At 37.9% G+C, this 16,015-nt stretch overlaps 2 protein-coding genes across 3 annotated transcripts in view; one reads left to right on the top strand and one right to left on the bottom strand.

Moving 5' to 3' along the window:
- LOC147312948 (exostosin-1) overlaps positions 1-16,015 on the bottom strand; it is a 435,823-nt gene that overhangs the window by 283,863 nt on the left and 135,945 nt on the right. The window lies entirely within an intron of this gene.
- Positions 156-2,065, top strand: LOC147312951 (E3 SUMO-protein ligase ZBED1-like). Its single transcript, XM_086263793.1, has 2 exons — positions 156-1,080; positions 1,245-2,065. The coding sequence occupies exons 1-2, from the start codon at positions 206-208 to the stop codon at positions 1,918-1,920; spliced, it is 1,551 nt and encodes a 516-aa protein (XP_086119919.1). The 5' UTR covers positions 156-205; the 3' UTR covers positions 1,921-2,065.

Raw genomic sequence — 16,015 nt, 5'->3', positions numbered from 1 at the left:
CGCGAAATGTTTAATGCATTAAAAAAATTTAACGCTGATTTTGTTTTTTTATTAATTTCGTGTAATCTAAGACCTTTAAATTCATGAGCACCTCTGGAGGAGGGGGCAACAGTGTGCTATGCTGGCGTTTGGCCTGACAGAAATGATTAGAAGAAGAAGTGACACCATGCTACTATCTAGCTAACACTAGCTAACACACGCAAGCATGGACGAGGGCGGACTTTTGGGTGGAAAGTTTCTCTTTAAGAAGTTGCCTGATGGCTTGTTGGACAAAACGAGAGTAAGATGCACAATTTGCAACGCTGAATTCAAGTACCACAGAAGCAGTTCATCACTGGCGTATCACCTGAGAGCAAAACACCCAACTGAATCCACCTCTACGGGACCTCGCCAGTCTACGCTTCAGGAGTATGGTGCTTGTGGACGAATAACAAAAAATGTGAGAGAAAAGGTAACCAATTCCTTGGTTGTTTGGATAGCTAAAAACTGCCGACCAGTTAGCATAGTAGAAGATGATGGACTGAGAGAAGTCATTCGTGCTGCATCAGGAGATGAGTGTTACAATCTGCCCTCGAGAGGAACCATTGTGTCGAGACTGCACACTTTGTATGGGGACCAGAGGGCTCAGCAGTCCAGCAAGCTTGTGCAAGTAAGGAATGTCGCTCTCACTGGAGACCACTGGACTTCGGTGAACAACGATAATTACTTGGGGGTCATGGCGCATTTTATTGATAACGACTGGACTATGCAATCGTTTGCACTAACAGTGAGTAAAACTGAAGAGAGACACTATGCTGAGGCGTGTGCTGACCATTTTCTGAATGTTGCAAACGAATGGAAAAGTCCAGCAAACGCTCAGGAATTAAAGGCACAGCAAGCTGCACATGGACATCAAACAGAACCGCTTGTTCAGGACGTTCCAACAAGATGGAACTCCACCCTAGAGATGATCAAGCGGATCCAGAGAAACAAATTTGGGCTGACCACCATCCTGACTCAACAAAACAGCAAGGTGACTATGTTGACTGACCAGGAGCTTGACAGACTGCAAAAGCTGGAGGAACTACTGGAACCTTGCAGGTAAATACATTTTGTTTCTCATGATTGTGTGTCTATCTTTGCATTCTAGCTTTGTTTTCAAGTATGTTCTCCACCTCCACCTCTCTGTGTATTTTCATATGTAGTTTTTATGTTTGTCTCTGTGTGATTAATAGAAAAATACAGACTTGATCTTTCTATTGCAGATATGTTACCGAACTGCTGGGAGGAGAGCGGTATGTCTCTTGTTCCATGGTGTTGCCAGCCTTGTGTCATTTGTTCAGGATTATGGAGCCCTCAGATGATGACCCAGTCTACGTTTTGAGGTTTAAGAAGATTTTTACCACAGACCTAGCTCAGCGGAGGGACAGCAGCAATCTCACATGGCTGAAGATTGCTACTGCCCTTGATCCCAGGTTTAAAGATCTTAAATGCCTTTCCAAAGATGAAAGAAGAGAGGTGTGGGCATCAGTACATGACCTTCTGATGTCAGAGACGGATGCACACCAACCATCTGCTCAGACAACAGAGGAACCCTCACCAAAGAAGAGCAAGATGTCCATCTGCTTGCTGGGTTCTCCTGATTCAGATACAGAGGAAGAGGAAGATGCTATAGACTGCTGTCTGAATCTGTACAAAGCAGAGCCCAAAATTGACATAGGAGAGTGTCCACTACAGTGGTGGTTAAAGAGAGAAGGAGCACATGCCAGGCTGGCACCTATTGCACGCAAGTACCTGTCAACCCCTGCAACCACAGTGCCTTGTGAGAGATTATTCTCACTCTCAGGTCACATCATTCAAAAGAAGCGTGCTTCTTTGTCATCAGACAATGTAAACAGAATAGTCTGCCTCAGTAACTGGCTGAGTGCAAAGAAGGACTAATCCAGATTGCTCCTTTGAAGTGAAAAATGTTCAACATTCTGGGTTTTCAGCTGTGTCTTTTTGTGTTTTAAATACTGAGTTTTGTGCACCCTTTATTGTTATGATATTCACTTTAACCTGTAGGCCTGGGTTCAGTCACTGTTGATGGCCTTAAAGGTTTTTTGTAAGTTTTCACTGTGTTAAAGATTGATGAAAACTATTAAAATTTTCTTTGAATTTCAGCATACATTCTTTGTGTTTATTCTGCATTTACTTCATTGTGTTGCATAAATGTCTGTTACAATCTTAAAATATAAAGAATAAAAAAAATGTAATTGGAGCCAGGCTATTAATAAAGTAATTGAGATTAATCGCAATTAATAACAGAAAATTGTGAGATTAGTTAGTTAATTTTTTTTAATCTATTGACAGCACTATTTAAAATTGATTAAAACAAGCAAATAAACTAACTAACTAATTAACAAACAAACAAACAAACAACAGTATATAAAATCAAAACAGATAAAATCAGAACAGTAGATAAAATCAGTAGTTAATGTAAGTTTTGAAATTTAAGCTTAAAGTGTGGATTTGGTGCTTTATTCAAATGCAGCTGAGAACAGGTGAGTCTTCAACCTGGATTTAAATAAACTGAGTGTTTCAGCTGATCTGAGGCTTTCTGGGAGTTTGTTCCAGATATATGGAGCATAAAAGCTGAATGCAGCTTCTCCGTGTCTGGTTCTGACTCTGGGAACTGATAAAAGACCGGATCCAGATGACCTGAGGGATCTGGATGGTTCATACTGGGTCAGGAGGTCATTGATGTATTTTGGTCCTAAACCATTCAGAGCTTTATAGGCCAGCATCAGAACTTTAAAGTCTATCCTCTGACGGACAGACACTAGTTTTGCTAGTGTCAGGTGAAAATAGTGCAACAGGACCGCTGAGTCTTTGACTTTATTTATTTTCTGCTGTGAGAGTGAGTGTAAACACAAAAAATATTTTATTTTATGTGCTGGAATGTGTAGAAAATAGGTTTAAATGTTAAACTAATTTATTCAAGTCAGAGAATGTTGCATATAATTAAATTTTTGCTTGATGCATAAAGTTAAAAGATTAAAACTGATAAAACAAGTTAAAAAAAGAGACTTTTCCATTTGATTACATTTTGTATGATGGATTATGTAGAAAAAGTAGAATTGGGCTGAAAGATCTATCGCTTTATCACCTCTTCAGATTGTAAATCGTGTTTTTAAAAAGTAACCAAGTAATTAATTACTTTTGAAAATAAGTAATCAGTAAAGTAACGGGATTACTTTTTGGGGGAAGTAATCAGTAATTAGTTACCGATTACTTTTTTCAAGTAACTTGACCAACACTGCTTATGTTATCAAGTTCGTGTTGTCATGTCTGCATTACATTCTGTTTCCTGTTTTATTGTGAAAGTCCTTGCCCTATGTGCATTGTGTCTAGTTTTGCTTCCCCTTGTCTTGTTAGGTCTGATTTGTCCCAGCTATGTTCCCACCTGTTCCCCATTCCCTCATTATCCTCCTGTGTGTATTTAGTTTGTGTTTTCTCATTCAGTCTTTGTCAGGAGACATGTTTCCATGTCGCCAGGATTTTCCACATTCAAGGTTTTGCTCTTTGTCTTCAGCATTCAGTTTTCCCAGTTTAGTTCTAGTTAGTTTCTCCCCAGTGTGCATGTGCCTTTTGTTTCCCCACCTTTTAGCCATATTAAAAGGCTTGCCTTTTGTTAATATTCAAGTTTAGTCTCATGTTCCTTTGTGTCTAGATTTTGGGTCCACTCCTCAATTCATACAGTGTGCTGCTGCATACTGTAACAACTTTGGTTGAAGTCTTACTGAATGATGCATAAATTATTTGAGAGGGTAAAGTAGGGAACACTTTAGGGTGGGTTGCCTTTGTGATAAACAGATTGTTACAATATGAGCTTTCAGTGTCTTTTGGTTTCTCAGGCAGACTGACTCCTCCCACATTATGCCTCATTTCAAAACAGCTAAATAAGTCATGTGTAATGTCCACGCACGGATTTTACGTTCCAGCAACTGACTTAAATACAATTTGATGAACTTGAAAGTTTCTTTTTAACAGGTTTTTCTCTATGTCACCTTGAGACCAGCTGTACAGAACATACAGTTAGAAAGAAAGTGTAAAGTAAAGAAGACACAGAGAAACATATCAGTAGAAGAAAGAAGTAGAAAAGAAGTGTAGAATTAGCTAAAGCATATCAGGTTTGGAACTGGGAGAGTGGCTATGGAATCACATTGTGCTATCCCAGCATGGATATGTGTGTGTGTGTGTGTGTGTGTGTGTGTGTGTGTGTTAGCATTAAATGCACTAATCAATATGGTGGATGTCACCAATCTCCCCAGTAGTGGCTGAATGCGGATACAATCCCCCAGAGCAATTATATCTCTCTCTTTTCCAGACTTTGTTTCTGTCTTTGTATCGTCACTGTTTTTCAGCTCCCTGTATGTTTTAACACTGGGCAACAAAATGTTTAACTTTTAGACAACTTGACAGAAATACCTTAGGCCTACAAAAATTTACATTTTTTTGACGTCATGCTGAATGAAAAGCATTCACTTGCCATTCTCACTTGTAGACATGCTGCTATCCTTTCTGAACAAATTTGCTCTATAACTTTTTGCACACAGACTTTTCCTCTTTACTAACAGATACGTTTACTTGTTAGTCCCTTTTTCCCTTCTCCATCAAAAAGGAATAAATGTATCTCAGGTTATTGTTGTTGCATCAGAGGACTATATGAGCTCTTGAGATAATGTGTAGTCCAGCATACTGCTAAGGAACTTACCTTCACAGGCACTGAGGTAGTGTCTCAGTTTCTCAGTGAGGAATGTATGCTTTTGCATTACATAGAGAACAGCAATGAACTCCAACTTCTTATTTGGAATTGACATAAAGACACAAATTGGCCATACTGCACAGTATAGATTTCATTATAAAGGGTTAAAATGTACTTTGTTAGGCTTCAGTCACATAGGCCTAGAGACTGGAAACCTTCAATCAGTAGAGAAACGTGTATTCCTTGACCAGTTGGACTACTGCAACCTACACATTTTGAAAGGCAACCTTTATTTTGATGCCGAACAATCTTCTCAATCACCAACCTGGCCAACCATACAAACCAGATATTGTCAGAGGTCACCAACTGGCCACCTGGTCTGTGTGACTGGGATTTTACCTCAATGAGTCACAAAGACATGACAACACTGTGGTAAAAATTATCTATGCTTCTTTGGTATATACAAGGAGCAAAATCCTCAGTGAGTTACAACACAGAAACATTAAAACACATACACAATCTCTTCATGCTGTGTAAAGCGATTAAAGTAAGTTTTGAGTCATCGTTCCAGTTTCTTAAAATCTCAGCAGGAGGTCTGTTGTCAACTGTTAGCCATAAAGGAAAAATGCGTCTTGTTATATCTGTTTTTATCTGTTGTTAAACGCAAATGTGCACACACATAACAAAGCCATAAAAGAAAGTTCACACTGGTCATTCGCTGAAAGCAATACAGTATCAGCACAAATGCAGTCAAGCCAGCAGTCTTACAAAGTTTAAACACAATAGAGAGGCGAAAAACTGACTTGAATCCTAAAAACGATACTTTTAGTTGATTCATCATGAAGGGAGTGTACACAGCTGCACTAACAAAAAAAATGTTACTGACAATACAATGCTTTTCTAACATGTCATTTACAAAATGGTTAAGCTTGACGCTGAGAGAGAGAGTGGCACACTGAGAAGACAGAAAGAAAAAGACTCCTTTGCTTCTGTCAGTCCACCAAATCCATACAGAGAAAAAAATCTGTCTGCTCAGATGAAAGTCTAAAAGAGGAAAGAGGCTTTGTAACAGAGAAATAGCTGTGATCCCAGTGTCACGCAGGCTGATCTTATTACAAACCTCGTTATGTGTAGCATACACCACATGGCAGATGTTTTAATCCAAAGCTCATAAAATGAAAGACGGTCACAAATCGAGGTTAAGACCTGCTGCTTCACACTGCAAGATTAAACCTATGAAGCATGGCAATCATAACATGACTGCACACCCCCCTTTTTAAAACAATCTACAATCTAACACAGTCATTTTACTATGTATTACATATTACTCAGATAAAAAGCCACAAAATGAGGACGATTGTACTGGTGTGAAGTAGATTTCTGGGTTCTCCATGATGGCTGACTGTGTACTGCATTTCTTCATTGTTCCTGTACTACTTCTATTGTCTGTAGCAAAAGAAAGCAATTTAAAGTTTTAAAACTTTAGCACTTTTTGTGGTCCAGAAGTCTAAAATCTATAAAACTGGAATAAAAGGAAGTTATGGGAAAGTGGAAGAAAACGTTACATGGCTGTAGACAAAATACACAAGTGTACAGAGTGTCAGATAGGAAGACTGGTGAACATTTTGGGTTAAGGAGTCAGACATCTGAAAAAAAGACATCATGGGTTTCTGACATCTTGCCTGGCCTTATCAGAGATCTGCCTCTAAAGGTGGCTGTTCTGTGAACTGGTAACAAAGCCACTGGAGCGAAGCATCTCTGCTTGCTCTGAAGTAGTCAAGAAATGGGCTTTATTTAATAATGTCTATGTTAGGGCACTATTTAATCATTATCGCGTGTACTATTATTGTATATGCTGCACAAAGCTCCTAAGAGGATTTTACTGTAGACACACCTAAAAATAGGGAGAGATACATTTCAAGAGAGCCCATTAGTGTAATTAGAGCTACTCTACAGCCAGTCTAATGATGCTCTTTTCCTGCTATATTGTTTTTGCTTGATACAGCATCAAAAATGCCTCAAGGTGGGTTTTGCTTTGGTATACACACTGTGTGAAGGCTGATGAACAGACAGAAGCCTGTGAATGTTGTTTAACACTTTGCTCCATATGGTCATTTCTCCACTGAGTATTGCGTGAAGAACAGTGTGAAGAAGAGTGATTTGTGCCTCGAGTGTGAAAACATGTTAGTCACACTTTTGTTTTTTCTTCTTCTAAATATTAAAAATAACTTGCATTAGATGGAATGCTTCCTTCAAAGTTACATTTCATCAGCATTACGAACTCTTGCTAATTATGAAAGATCAGCAAGACGAGGAAATATAATTTGTTATCTGTTGTTTCCCTTTAATGTGAAAAATAGTTTTCGCGCAGTCTATTGAGATGTAAAAAACAACAGTATAACAAAGCTACAGTTTGTTTGACTTAATAATTTAATTAGCACTATACATGTAATCAATTCTACCAAGACTCTGATTATACAGCATCAGGGGAGGAAACACTATTGCGGTTTGAGATCACCACAAATAAGCCAGCGATTAAACACTTAACAGATTCCAACAAGGATGGATGAAAACTTATCTTCAGGGCCAATTTTGTGTTGCTGTCTTCATTTTCCTTCAAAGCCCCCCTCACAGTAAGCTGAGCACTGTGGGTTGTAGAGGCCAATATTAGTTAAGTATTTATTTACAGATCCTGGCAGGGCTGTCCTGTGAATAATTCATCTAGAGGAGTCTGTTGACAAGACAGCCTGACGCAGGAGAAAGGAAATCAATGCAGCTATGATGGGCAGCAGACTCCAGCATATCTGCTTCTGACCTGAACCCCAGCTATTCTGTAGGTGTGTACACGTGTGTGTAGTTACAGAGGTTACAATGCATCCCTATGTAAAGTGATCAGGTCTTGATCTGCTGATCGGAGCGAAACATTGTCCGTCGAGGGCAGACAGGCCGCGGGGATATGTCATCTTCACGTTCCTCCTGTTCTACACTGTAGACTGTAACTCTAGTATGCCTAAACCCTGGACTTACACAGATTAAACTTCTGTGCAGTTACCATTTTACATCAGAAAGTGCCAACCTCAGGGGCTAAAATCATTTTAAAAACTGGGAAAAAACTGCTGCTCCTCAATGGGCACTTGAGGCTGGACCCGAAACTGAGTCAAATGTGAGAAACTCAAATGTAAAATGTATTATTAGGGGAACTTTCCCTTATACTGTGGCGTGAAAAGGTGTTTGCCCCCTTCCTGATTTCCTAGGGTTTTTTGCATGTTTGTTATATTTACATGCTTCAGATCATTGACCACAAATTTACATTACAGTGCAGAGTAAATGCAGTTTTTAAATGATGGTTTCATTGATTACAGGAGAAAAGCTACCCAAACTTACCTGGTCTTATGTGAAAAAGTAATTGCTGCTCTTGTTAAATGAATTAACTGTGACTAACCATATTTTTTTTGAAAGCTGAGTTCACTTTTACTAAACACACTAAGGCCTAAATACTGCCAGACCTGTTTACTCAAGAAATCGTTTAAATAGAACCTGTCTGAGAAAGTAAAGCAAGCTAGAAGATCTCAAAAAACAACATTTCACACCACAATTTAAAGAAACACCTGAGAAACAAAGTCACTGGAAAAGGTTACAAAGCTATTTCTAAAGCTGTGGGACTCCAGCGGGCCACGGTGAGAGCGACTATACGCAAATGGAGAAAACAAAGATGGTGAACTTTCCCAGGAGTGACCGGCCTACCAAAATTACTCCAAGAACACATTGACAACTCATCCAGGCAGTCACAAGAGAACCCAAAACAACATGAAAGAATTGCAGGCTTCACATTTCGCAGTTAAGGTCAGACTTCATGATTCAGCAATAAGAAAGCGACTGGGCGAAAATGACATATATGAGAGGCTTTAGGAGAAAACCAGTGACGAGCAAAAGAAACATCAATGCTCATCTCATATTTGCCAAAAATCATGAATAAACATCATACCAACAGTAAAATATGGTGGTGGTTGTGTGATGTTCTGGGGCTTTTTTGCTACCTCAGGACCTGGAAGACTTGCTATAGTAATTGAAACCATGAATTCTGCTGTATACAAAAACATCCTAAAGGAGAATGTCAGTCCATCTGTTGGCGACCTGAAGCTGAAGCACACTTGGATCATTGCTGCAGGACAATGATCCAAAATAGACCAGCAAATTCACTTCTAAATGACGAGAAAAACAAAATAAAGACTTTGAACTGGCCTAGTGAAAGTTCTGAGCTGAATCCCATTGAGATGCTGTGGCATGACCTTAAAAAGGCAGTTCATGCTCGAAAACCCAATGTGGCTGAATTACAACAAATTTGCAAAGTGGGTCAAAATTCCTCCACAGTGCTGCTAAAGACTTGTTGCTAGTTATCGCAAATGCTTGATTGCAGTTGCTAAGGGTAGCCCCACTAGTTATTAGGTTTAGGAGGCAATCGCTTTTTCACGTAGGTTTGGATTTTTTTCCCCCCTTAACAAGCACCTTCATTTAGAAAATACATTTTGTGTTCACTTTTTCTATCTTTGTCTAATATTTAAATTTGTTTAATTATCCAAAACATTTAAGTGTGACAAACACACAAAAAAAAAAGGAAATCAGGGAGGGGGCAAACACTTTTTCACACCACTGTAGTAAGAGATTTGCATTTTTTTGTTCAGTATTCACAATATTAGACTGGAGAGACTTGAAACTCAAAGACTCCTGAATTTAAACCCATCAAAGGATTCCACAACAGCTCAGCTGATGGTAAATATATTCACAGGGCAAAAAAAGCCTATTAAGATGTTTTTTTAACCAATGTCATCAATGTCTAAGCAATGTCAGCAGATCTGACTGGTGATTTTGTACATGTAGATTTTTGTTTTGTTTTGTTTATTACAGTTAAAAGATACAGTTAAAGATCATCTTTTAAAATAACAGCCCAAAATAAATGTCCAGAGCCACTGTCCAGAGGCTGCCAAGTGACACGATTTTCTTTTAAAACAACTTTGGATTTAGTAATAATAATAATAATAATAATAATGGATTGGATTTATATAGCACTTTTCAAGGCACCCAAAGCGCTTTACAATGCCACTATTCATTCACTCTGGCATTCACACACTGGTGGAGGCAAGCTCTGGCCAACACCAGTAGGCAGTAGGGTAAAGTGTCTTGCCCAAGGACACAACGACCAGGACAGAGAGCCCAGGGATCGAACCGGCAACCTTGCAGTTACAGATACGCTTCCCAACCCCCCTGAGCCACGGTCGTCCATGGTAAAAAAAAAAAACAGTGCTTGGAAACAGTTGTTCAGTTTAGCTTTGTCCAATTAGTGCATTCTTTTTATGCCCATTTTCAATAGCCAGCATTAGTTTCCCATTTGTTATCACAGTGAATTATGGGCAAACTAGCATTAGCTGACCCTTATCCAGATCTGACAACCATATCTAAATTATCTAAAGATTTTGTATTCATTCAAACTATTTTATATCTTTTTCATGATTATAGCTCATGAAAATCAGAAGCATCTCAAATCACAAAATATTTTCTAAGACCAATCATGAAAAGAACTTCTAAAAAGTAGAGTTAAACACTGAGGTGGGGCTTCCAGATGTTTCTAACCCACAATAATAAGATGGTCATCAAACCATTTAGTAGTAGTTTTGGAACAGTGGACATGTGCTTTGGGAAAAGGAAATCAGCACCTCCATAAAGCTTGTCAACACATGCAAGCTTGAAACACTCCATAATTTCCTGGTAGACAGATTTGTTGACTTTGGACACCACCTTACAAAAGCAGATGGCATGTCACTCTGAATCATTACTGGCTGCAGAAACTGCACACTGGACTTCCAACATCTTTAAATTTGTGTCCTTCCACTCGTCATCCAAACTTATGATCTTCATTTCAAAATGAGAGGCAAAGATGACTTTTATCTGAGAACCTCCTTCATAGCAAAAGCTCAGTTCTTGTTCTCCTAACCCAGGTAAGACATTGCTAATATTGCCTCTGGTTCATGGCTGGCTTGATATTAGGAATGCAACAGTTGTAGTTCCTTTTATGAAGATGTTTTTGGATGATGACGCTTGATGTGATGACACAAGCCTGAGTCTCTGTGAGGCTCTCACAAGTTCAGGAATTATATTTTCTTGATGATCGAACCACAACTGTGGCCATCCCAGTTGCGAGTGCACCTTTTTCTACTACGCTTTCTTTCTCACATTCAACCCTTTGATAAAGCACAATGTGCCATACTCTCCTTGTGGAGCATGTCATTGATCATCATCTGATCAACTGTCACATCAGCAGTCTTGCCCATGAGTGCGATAGTGTGCACTGACCAATAAACACTGTATTTACACTGTTAGTAAAAACAGAATTTAAATATTCTACCAACTGGGGATACCGAATTTATGATTTTCCATGAAGTATAATGGAAATTTCTGATCATTGTATCAGAAGCACATTTGTGAGGTCAGACACCGATGTTGGACGAGAGAGCCTCGTTCACAGTCTCCGCACTTGTTCATCCCAAAGGTGTTCTGTTGGGTTGAGGACAGAACTCTGTCCTGTCTTCTCTTTGTGTTTGTCGAGTTGTCTGTGTGTCTCTTTCTCGCCCCTTGCCCTCTCTGGTCCATTGCTCTCTCGCTCCCTCTGTTCCTGGGGTCATGCTCAGCTTGTCCCATCTATTAGACTGTTGCCAGCTGTGTGTCTCAGGTTTTTCCTCTTTGCCCTGATTTCCTTGTGTATTTAGTGTCTGTGTCTCCCTCTGTCTGGCATTGCACTCCTCTTCATTCTCCTCCTGTGAGTTCTGCCTGCTTGTTTAGTTCCTGTTCTTTCCAGTTAAGTTTTTGTATTCGTTTCAGTCCAGCAATAAAGCTGAGGTTTGAGTTTAGTTTTGCCTTCTGGGTCGTGCAATCCTGCCTGCGTCACACAGTGCATGATACATTATGAGGAACTTAAACTCCAAAAGCAGAACATCATCCAAATTAAAGGAGTCTGATATAAAAGAATGTAAAGAATTTAAAAATAGGGCTAAATGTAATTCATAGATTTGAATGCATTGTTGTAAATGTAAATTTCTATGTGTTATATTTATTCATTAGTACCTGAAAAGAAAAAATAAAATCAATATTAAAGGGTTTGTGTATAAGAGCAGTGACCATCCTGTGATGTTGAAGAAGCTTTAGAAAAGACTTAATTGATTTCAATGGATTTGAAGCAACTGAGAAGACTATAAAAACAGGGCACCTTCAGTGGTGAGTTCCATGTTCAGTTTTTTTTTTCTTAACAAAGACTCCCACAGGAATTCAGCTGACTCAACATTAAAGCGCTTCATGTCTGTCCTCTGTAACTTCAACAATTCTACTGACAATTTAACAAAAAATCCCCAAGGACCTCTTTGAAGAACCAAGAATTACATTTATCATGTGGGTCTTTAAGAGAGCAATACGGATTTAAAAGAGAAACCTTTTTAAATAGTTTCATAAGTCACTATGAAAATGACAGCAAGCACAGATAAACCTGAAAATGCAGTTTACGATGGGAAGTAACCCTGTTGTCTTTTCTTTGTGGCTTCCTCTGTAGTACATCAACATATAATCAGTCTAGCAACTTCATGTACCATGTCTCAGCAATTACGCGCCAATTAAATACCAGAGATATAAATTTACAGACCTCTAGTTTTGTGCTTGTAGCTCAAAAAATACAGAGACAGAAGAACAAATATTACATTCAACTGTCACCACAGTTTCTGAGATCCAGTAGTTCATACTTCATAGTAAATATGAAAAACAGAGAGAAACCATAATGAGACTGGAATTACAATAAATGTGATTCTGCATGAGAAAAGAAAAAGCTGATGGAATTGAAAGGTGATAAAAGATAAATGGACAGACTCGAAGCAATTCCTGAAGAAATGAAGGAATGCCAATGGAAAAGACAAATTGCAATTTTTTTCAGGTGTACAAACTGAACTGTATTCTGACAAACGGTCTGTAAAGATATACAAAAAATGCTTAGAGATAAAATAAATAGAATGAATAAACAGTGCAGTAAAAGAGAGGGGGAGGGGGGGTGGATGGATAGATTAATGGATGACAAATTATGTTAATTATGTTAATTAATTATGTCCCAATTACTTGTTTTGCATTCCTGTTACCTTCAAGTTCTACTTTCACTGTTTGGCCAACCTACATTCTTGCAGTAATCTAGTAGGCAAGTCCTTCAGTCATAGTCTGTTTTCCTGTGTTTGTATTGAGCAAGTTTTGTTCCTTTTTTTTTAAAACAAAAATTATATTCTAGTGGAACATTGCATTAGTCAACTGATGCAATTTAAATGACTGTACAGTAGATATGATGAGATTAAATCAAGCCCTGAAAGAAACTATTCAGTTTTTTCAGCAATATTATATCGTGTTATGCTCACTTATTATGGATTGGAATTTTTAGTTTTACAATCTGATTCAAAATTGATCTTTAATTAAAAAAAAGGTCTTCATTTAATAAAGAAAAAAAGCTGCAGTATACTTTGGCTCTACTGTCCTAGACTGCTGATTACAGGTATTTACCCACCGAGCTGAAAATGAAACACAGATGACAATGAAGCTAACTTGTCTTGATGACAGTATTCTGTCCGGATAAAGGAAAAAGCAGAGAATCAGGTGTGATATTATGAATCAGGATTTTATGTAAAGTTAAAACATTTTTGTGTTGGAGAACTAACCATTAAGTATTAAATCAAAAATGTATTCAAACAGCTGTGCTTCCAGAAGAACAACTACAATTACAACTACATTACACAAAAGTTGTATCTTAGGGCTTTAGGCTAAAACACAAAAGGAACAGGTAGGATGTTTGAAGCTGTCACAATAAAACACAATGAAAACTGTTGGAGCAAATATTTTAATTCTTGGAGTCAATCTTTTGGTTTGCCAGCCAATAGTGGAATTCTCAAACTGTGTCTTTTTCCCAGTTCTTAGTCTTGGTTTCTCATGACGTCCTCCACCTCTGCAATAGATCTTCCATCTTGGTTTATTAAGGACAACTTTGATCTGATAGATCTTGGTGTTCTTACAATTATAAATTTATGTTTCGCTTTTAGTATAGTTCCTGTGTGTTTACACAGTAGTACAGTCATTCTCATAGAAGAAAATTCCTTGCTTCTTTAAGAATGGCTATATCAGAACTGCTACTTTATGCTAAAAGTCTAGAAAACATTATTTTTATTCAACTATTATTTCTAGACGAGAACAATATCCATCAGACCTTTAATTCTGGTGATTGTGCTTTCTTAGTTCTGCTGGACTTAAGTGTTGATTTTAACAATGTCAATCATGATTAACCCATTAAGACAGAACACCTGGAACACTTTGAAGGAGTCAAGGATTTGGTTCTTAACTAATTTAAATCAAACTCATGACTTTTTTTTGTTAATATTGAGAAATACTACTCTGCATCAGCAGTTATGACATCTGAAATTCCATAAGGGTCTATCTGGCATTGTTCTTTTTCTCTTTGTACATTTTTAAAAATTCGTATGCAGATGATTTACCTTTAAATCTTGGAAATTGCCGCTCCATATAAAGTCTCAATGAGTGCATCTTGGATACAGTTAATTGATTGGGAAACACTTTTAATTGAGGTTAAGGAGATTGAAGGATAGCCTGGCTTTTTTGAGCCCTTTCATTTATCGTGGGTTAAAAATCTGAGGCCATAACAAAAGGGTGTGTAACCATCCTGCTCTAGTAGTAATCAGCCTGCTACTACAGACATGGTACCATAATGAATAATCTCAGAAAAATTACAATTTACAGACCAATTTTTGCCCACAATTGTTTGCTCACATGTTTGCCATATTCCCCCACTGGCTTTTAACTGAGCAATAATAATTTGCAGACCAAGATTCCTATTCAAAACTATAGCCAAGTGCAAACTCAGACTTTTTGTTCTTATCTGATAGCTTGTCATGAAATACTTTCTGTCAGTGGAGAACTGGGAATGCTTCAGTCAACATAAGAAGCAAATATGTTCTGCAAAGTAACATATGTAGGGAAATGTGGGTGAGTGGGGCAGGAAAGAACTCAACAGAAAAGTTGCAGCATGTGTGCATGAGCTGGAATAGGCAATTTTGATTATTTTCTGAAGAATACAGACTACAGTAGACAGAGAAGCTAAAGGAGATGATAGAGACAATCCATCAAACAGACACCTGCATGGTCATAGTGAAAGGGAACAAAAAAAACTACCTTATACAATGCTGAACACCTTGCTACAAGCAGCTCTTTATATGCTTACTCACAGCACACAATGAGATCAATGGAAATTCTTTTTTGTTTGCATTTCTACAGTATTTACATACTTTTCTACAAGCACCACCCGAGGCACAGTCACAAATAATTTTTTCATATGTCCTTAAATCACATAGCAAGTGCTCGCTGCTAAGTTCTGTAGGAACTATGCTTTCTGAAACTATAAATGTCAGTCAAACAGTTTGGGTGGGCTGACAGTCTATTTTCTTTTTATTGTTTTTACTGTTCTCAGCTAGAACTAAAATGTGTGTCAGTCAAGTTGACGAGAGTTTCACTTGAGCTGTGAAAACAACGTATTGTTCAAAGACTAGAATTTCAGCATTCAGCATTTCTTTGCACACAAAGCTTTATGGGAGTTCAGTAATGGCCAGCTACTCTCCATGGCAGCTCTGGAGACACTCTCAATATCAAACTTCTTCTTATCTTGAACTTTGTCCTTTTTTTTCCCTCAACACAAACAAATTTTCCTTATAAAATCGCTTTTATAACAGTCGGTCCTGTGCAGTATCTTCCAAGTACACCACACTGTTATATTTTTTACATGTTGAACCACAAGGTAGTGTAGTAGCTGTAAAATAATTATTATGCTCTTGTTAGGCATAAACATAAATGCTAAAAAATTTGTGTTTATGGATTTCATATGTATTATAATCACAACAAAAGCTGTTGCAACAATGTAATAATCTCAATGTACATTGTGCTGAACATGACTCTGTTTCCCTGAATCTGTCATTCTTCCATGTCATGAGAAGGAGAACAAAAAAAAAGTGAGGATCACCATACCAATTTGGAGGACTATTGATTTCACGTTGCGGTTGTTGTCTGCAAATTTTGTACTTTGTACTCCATTTTATTATTTTAAAATATGAGGTGTTTGTTGTTTTTGTAAGCTTTAGAATATGAATCCACTAATATATTAAGTTGTATAATTATTATTATTATTATTTTACATTGTGTCTTATTTCAGGGACC

This window comes from Aulonocara sp. 'chitande type north' Nkhata Bay, linkage group LG15 (genome assembly GCF_057382095.1).
Source record: "Aulonocara sp. 'chitande type north' Nkhata Bay isolate Kocher_YH1m ecotype deep benthic linkage group LG15, A_spYH_male_GT1.1, whole genome shotgun sequence".
Classification (NCBI taxonomy): Eukaryota; Metazoa; Chordata; class Actinopteri; order Cichliformes; family Cichlidae; genus Aulonocara; species Aulonocara sp. 'chitande type north' Nkhata Bay.
Note: the sequence above shows the minus strand (reverse complement) of the source record. Positions and strands in the feature narration are given on the sequence as shown.

What these genes read in the sequence shown, in the direction of transcription:
- LOC147312951 (XM_086263793.1), top strand. Translation starts at nt 206, where the DNA reads ATGGACGAGGGCGGACTTTTGGGTGGAAAGTTTCTCTTTAAGAAGTTG. An exon ending in GAACTACTGGAACCTTGCAG is followed by an intron (nt 1,081 to 1,244) that starts GTAAATACATTT and finishes TTTCTATTGCAG; the next exon opens with ATATGTTACCGAACTGCTGG.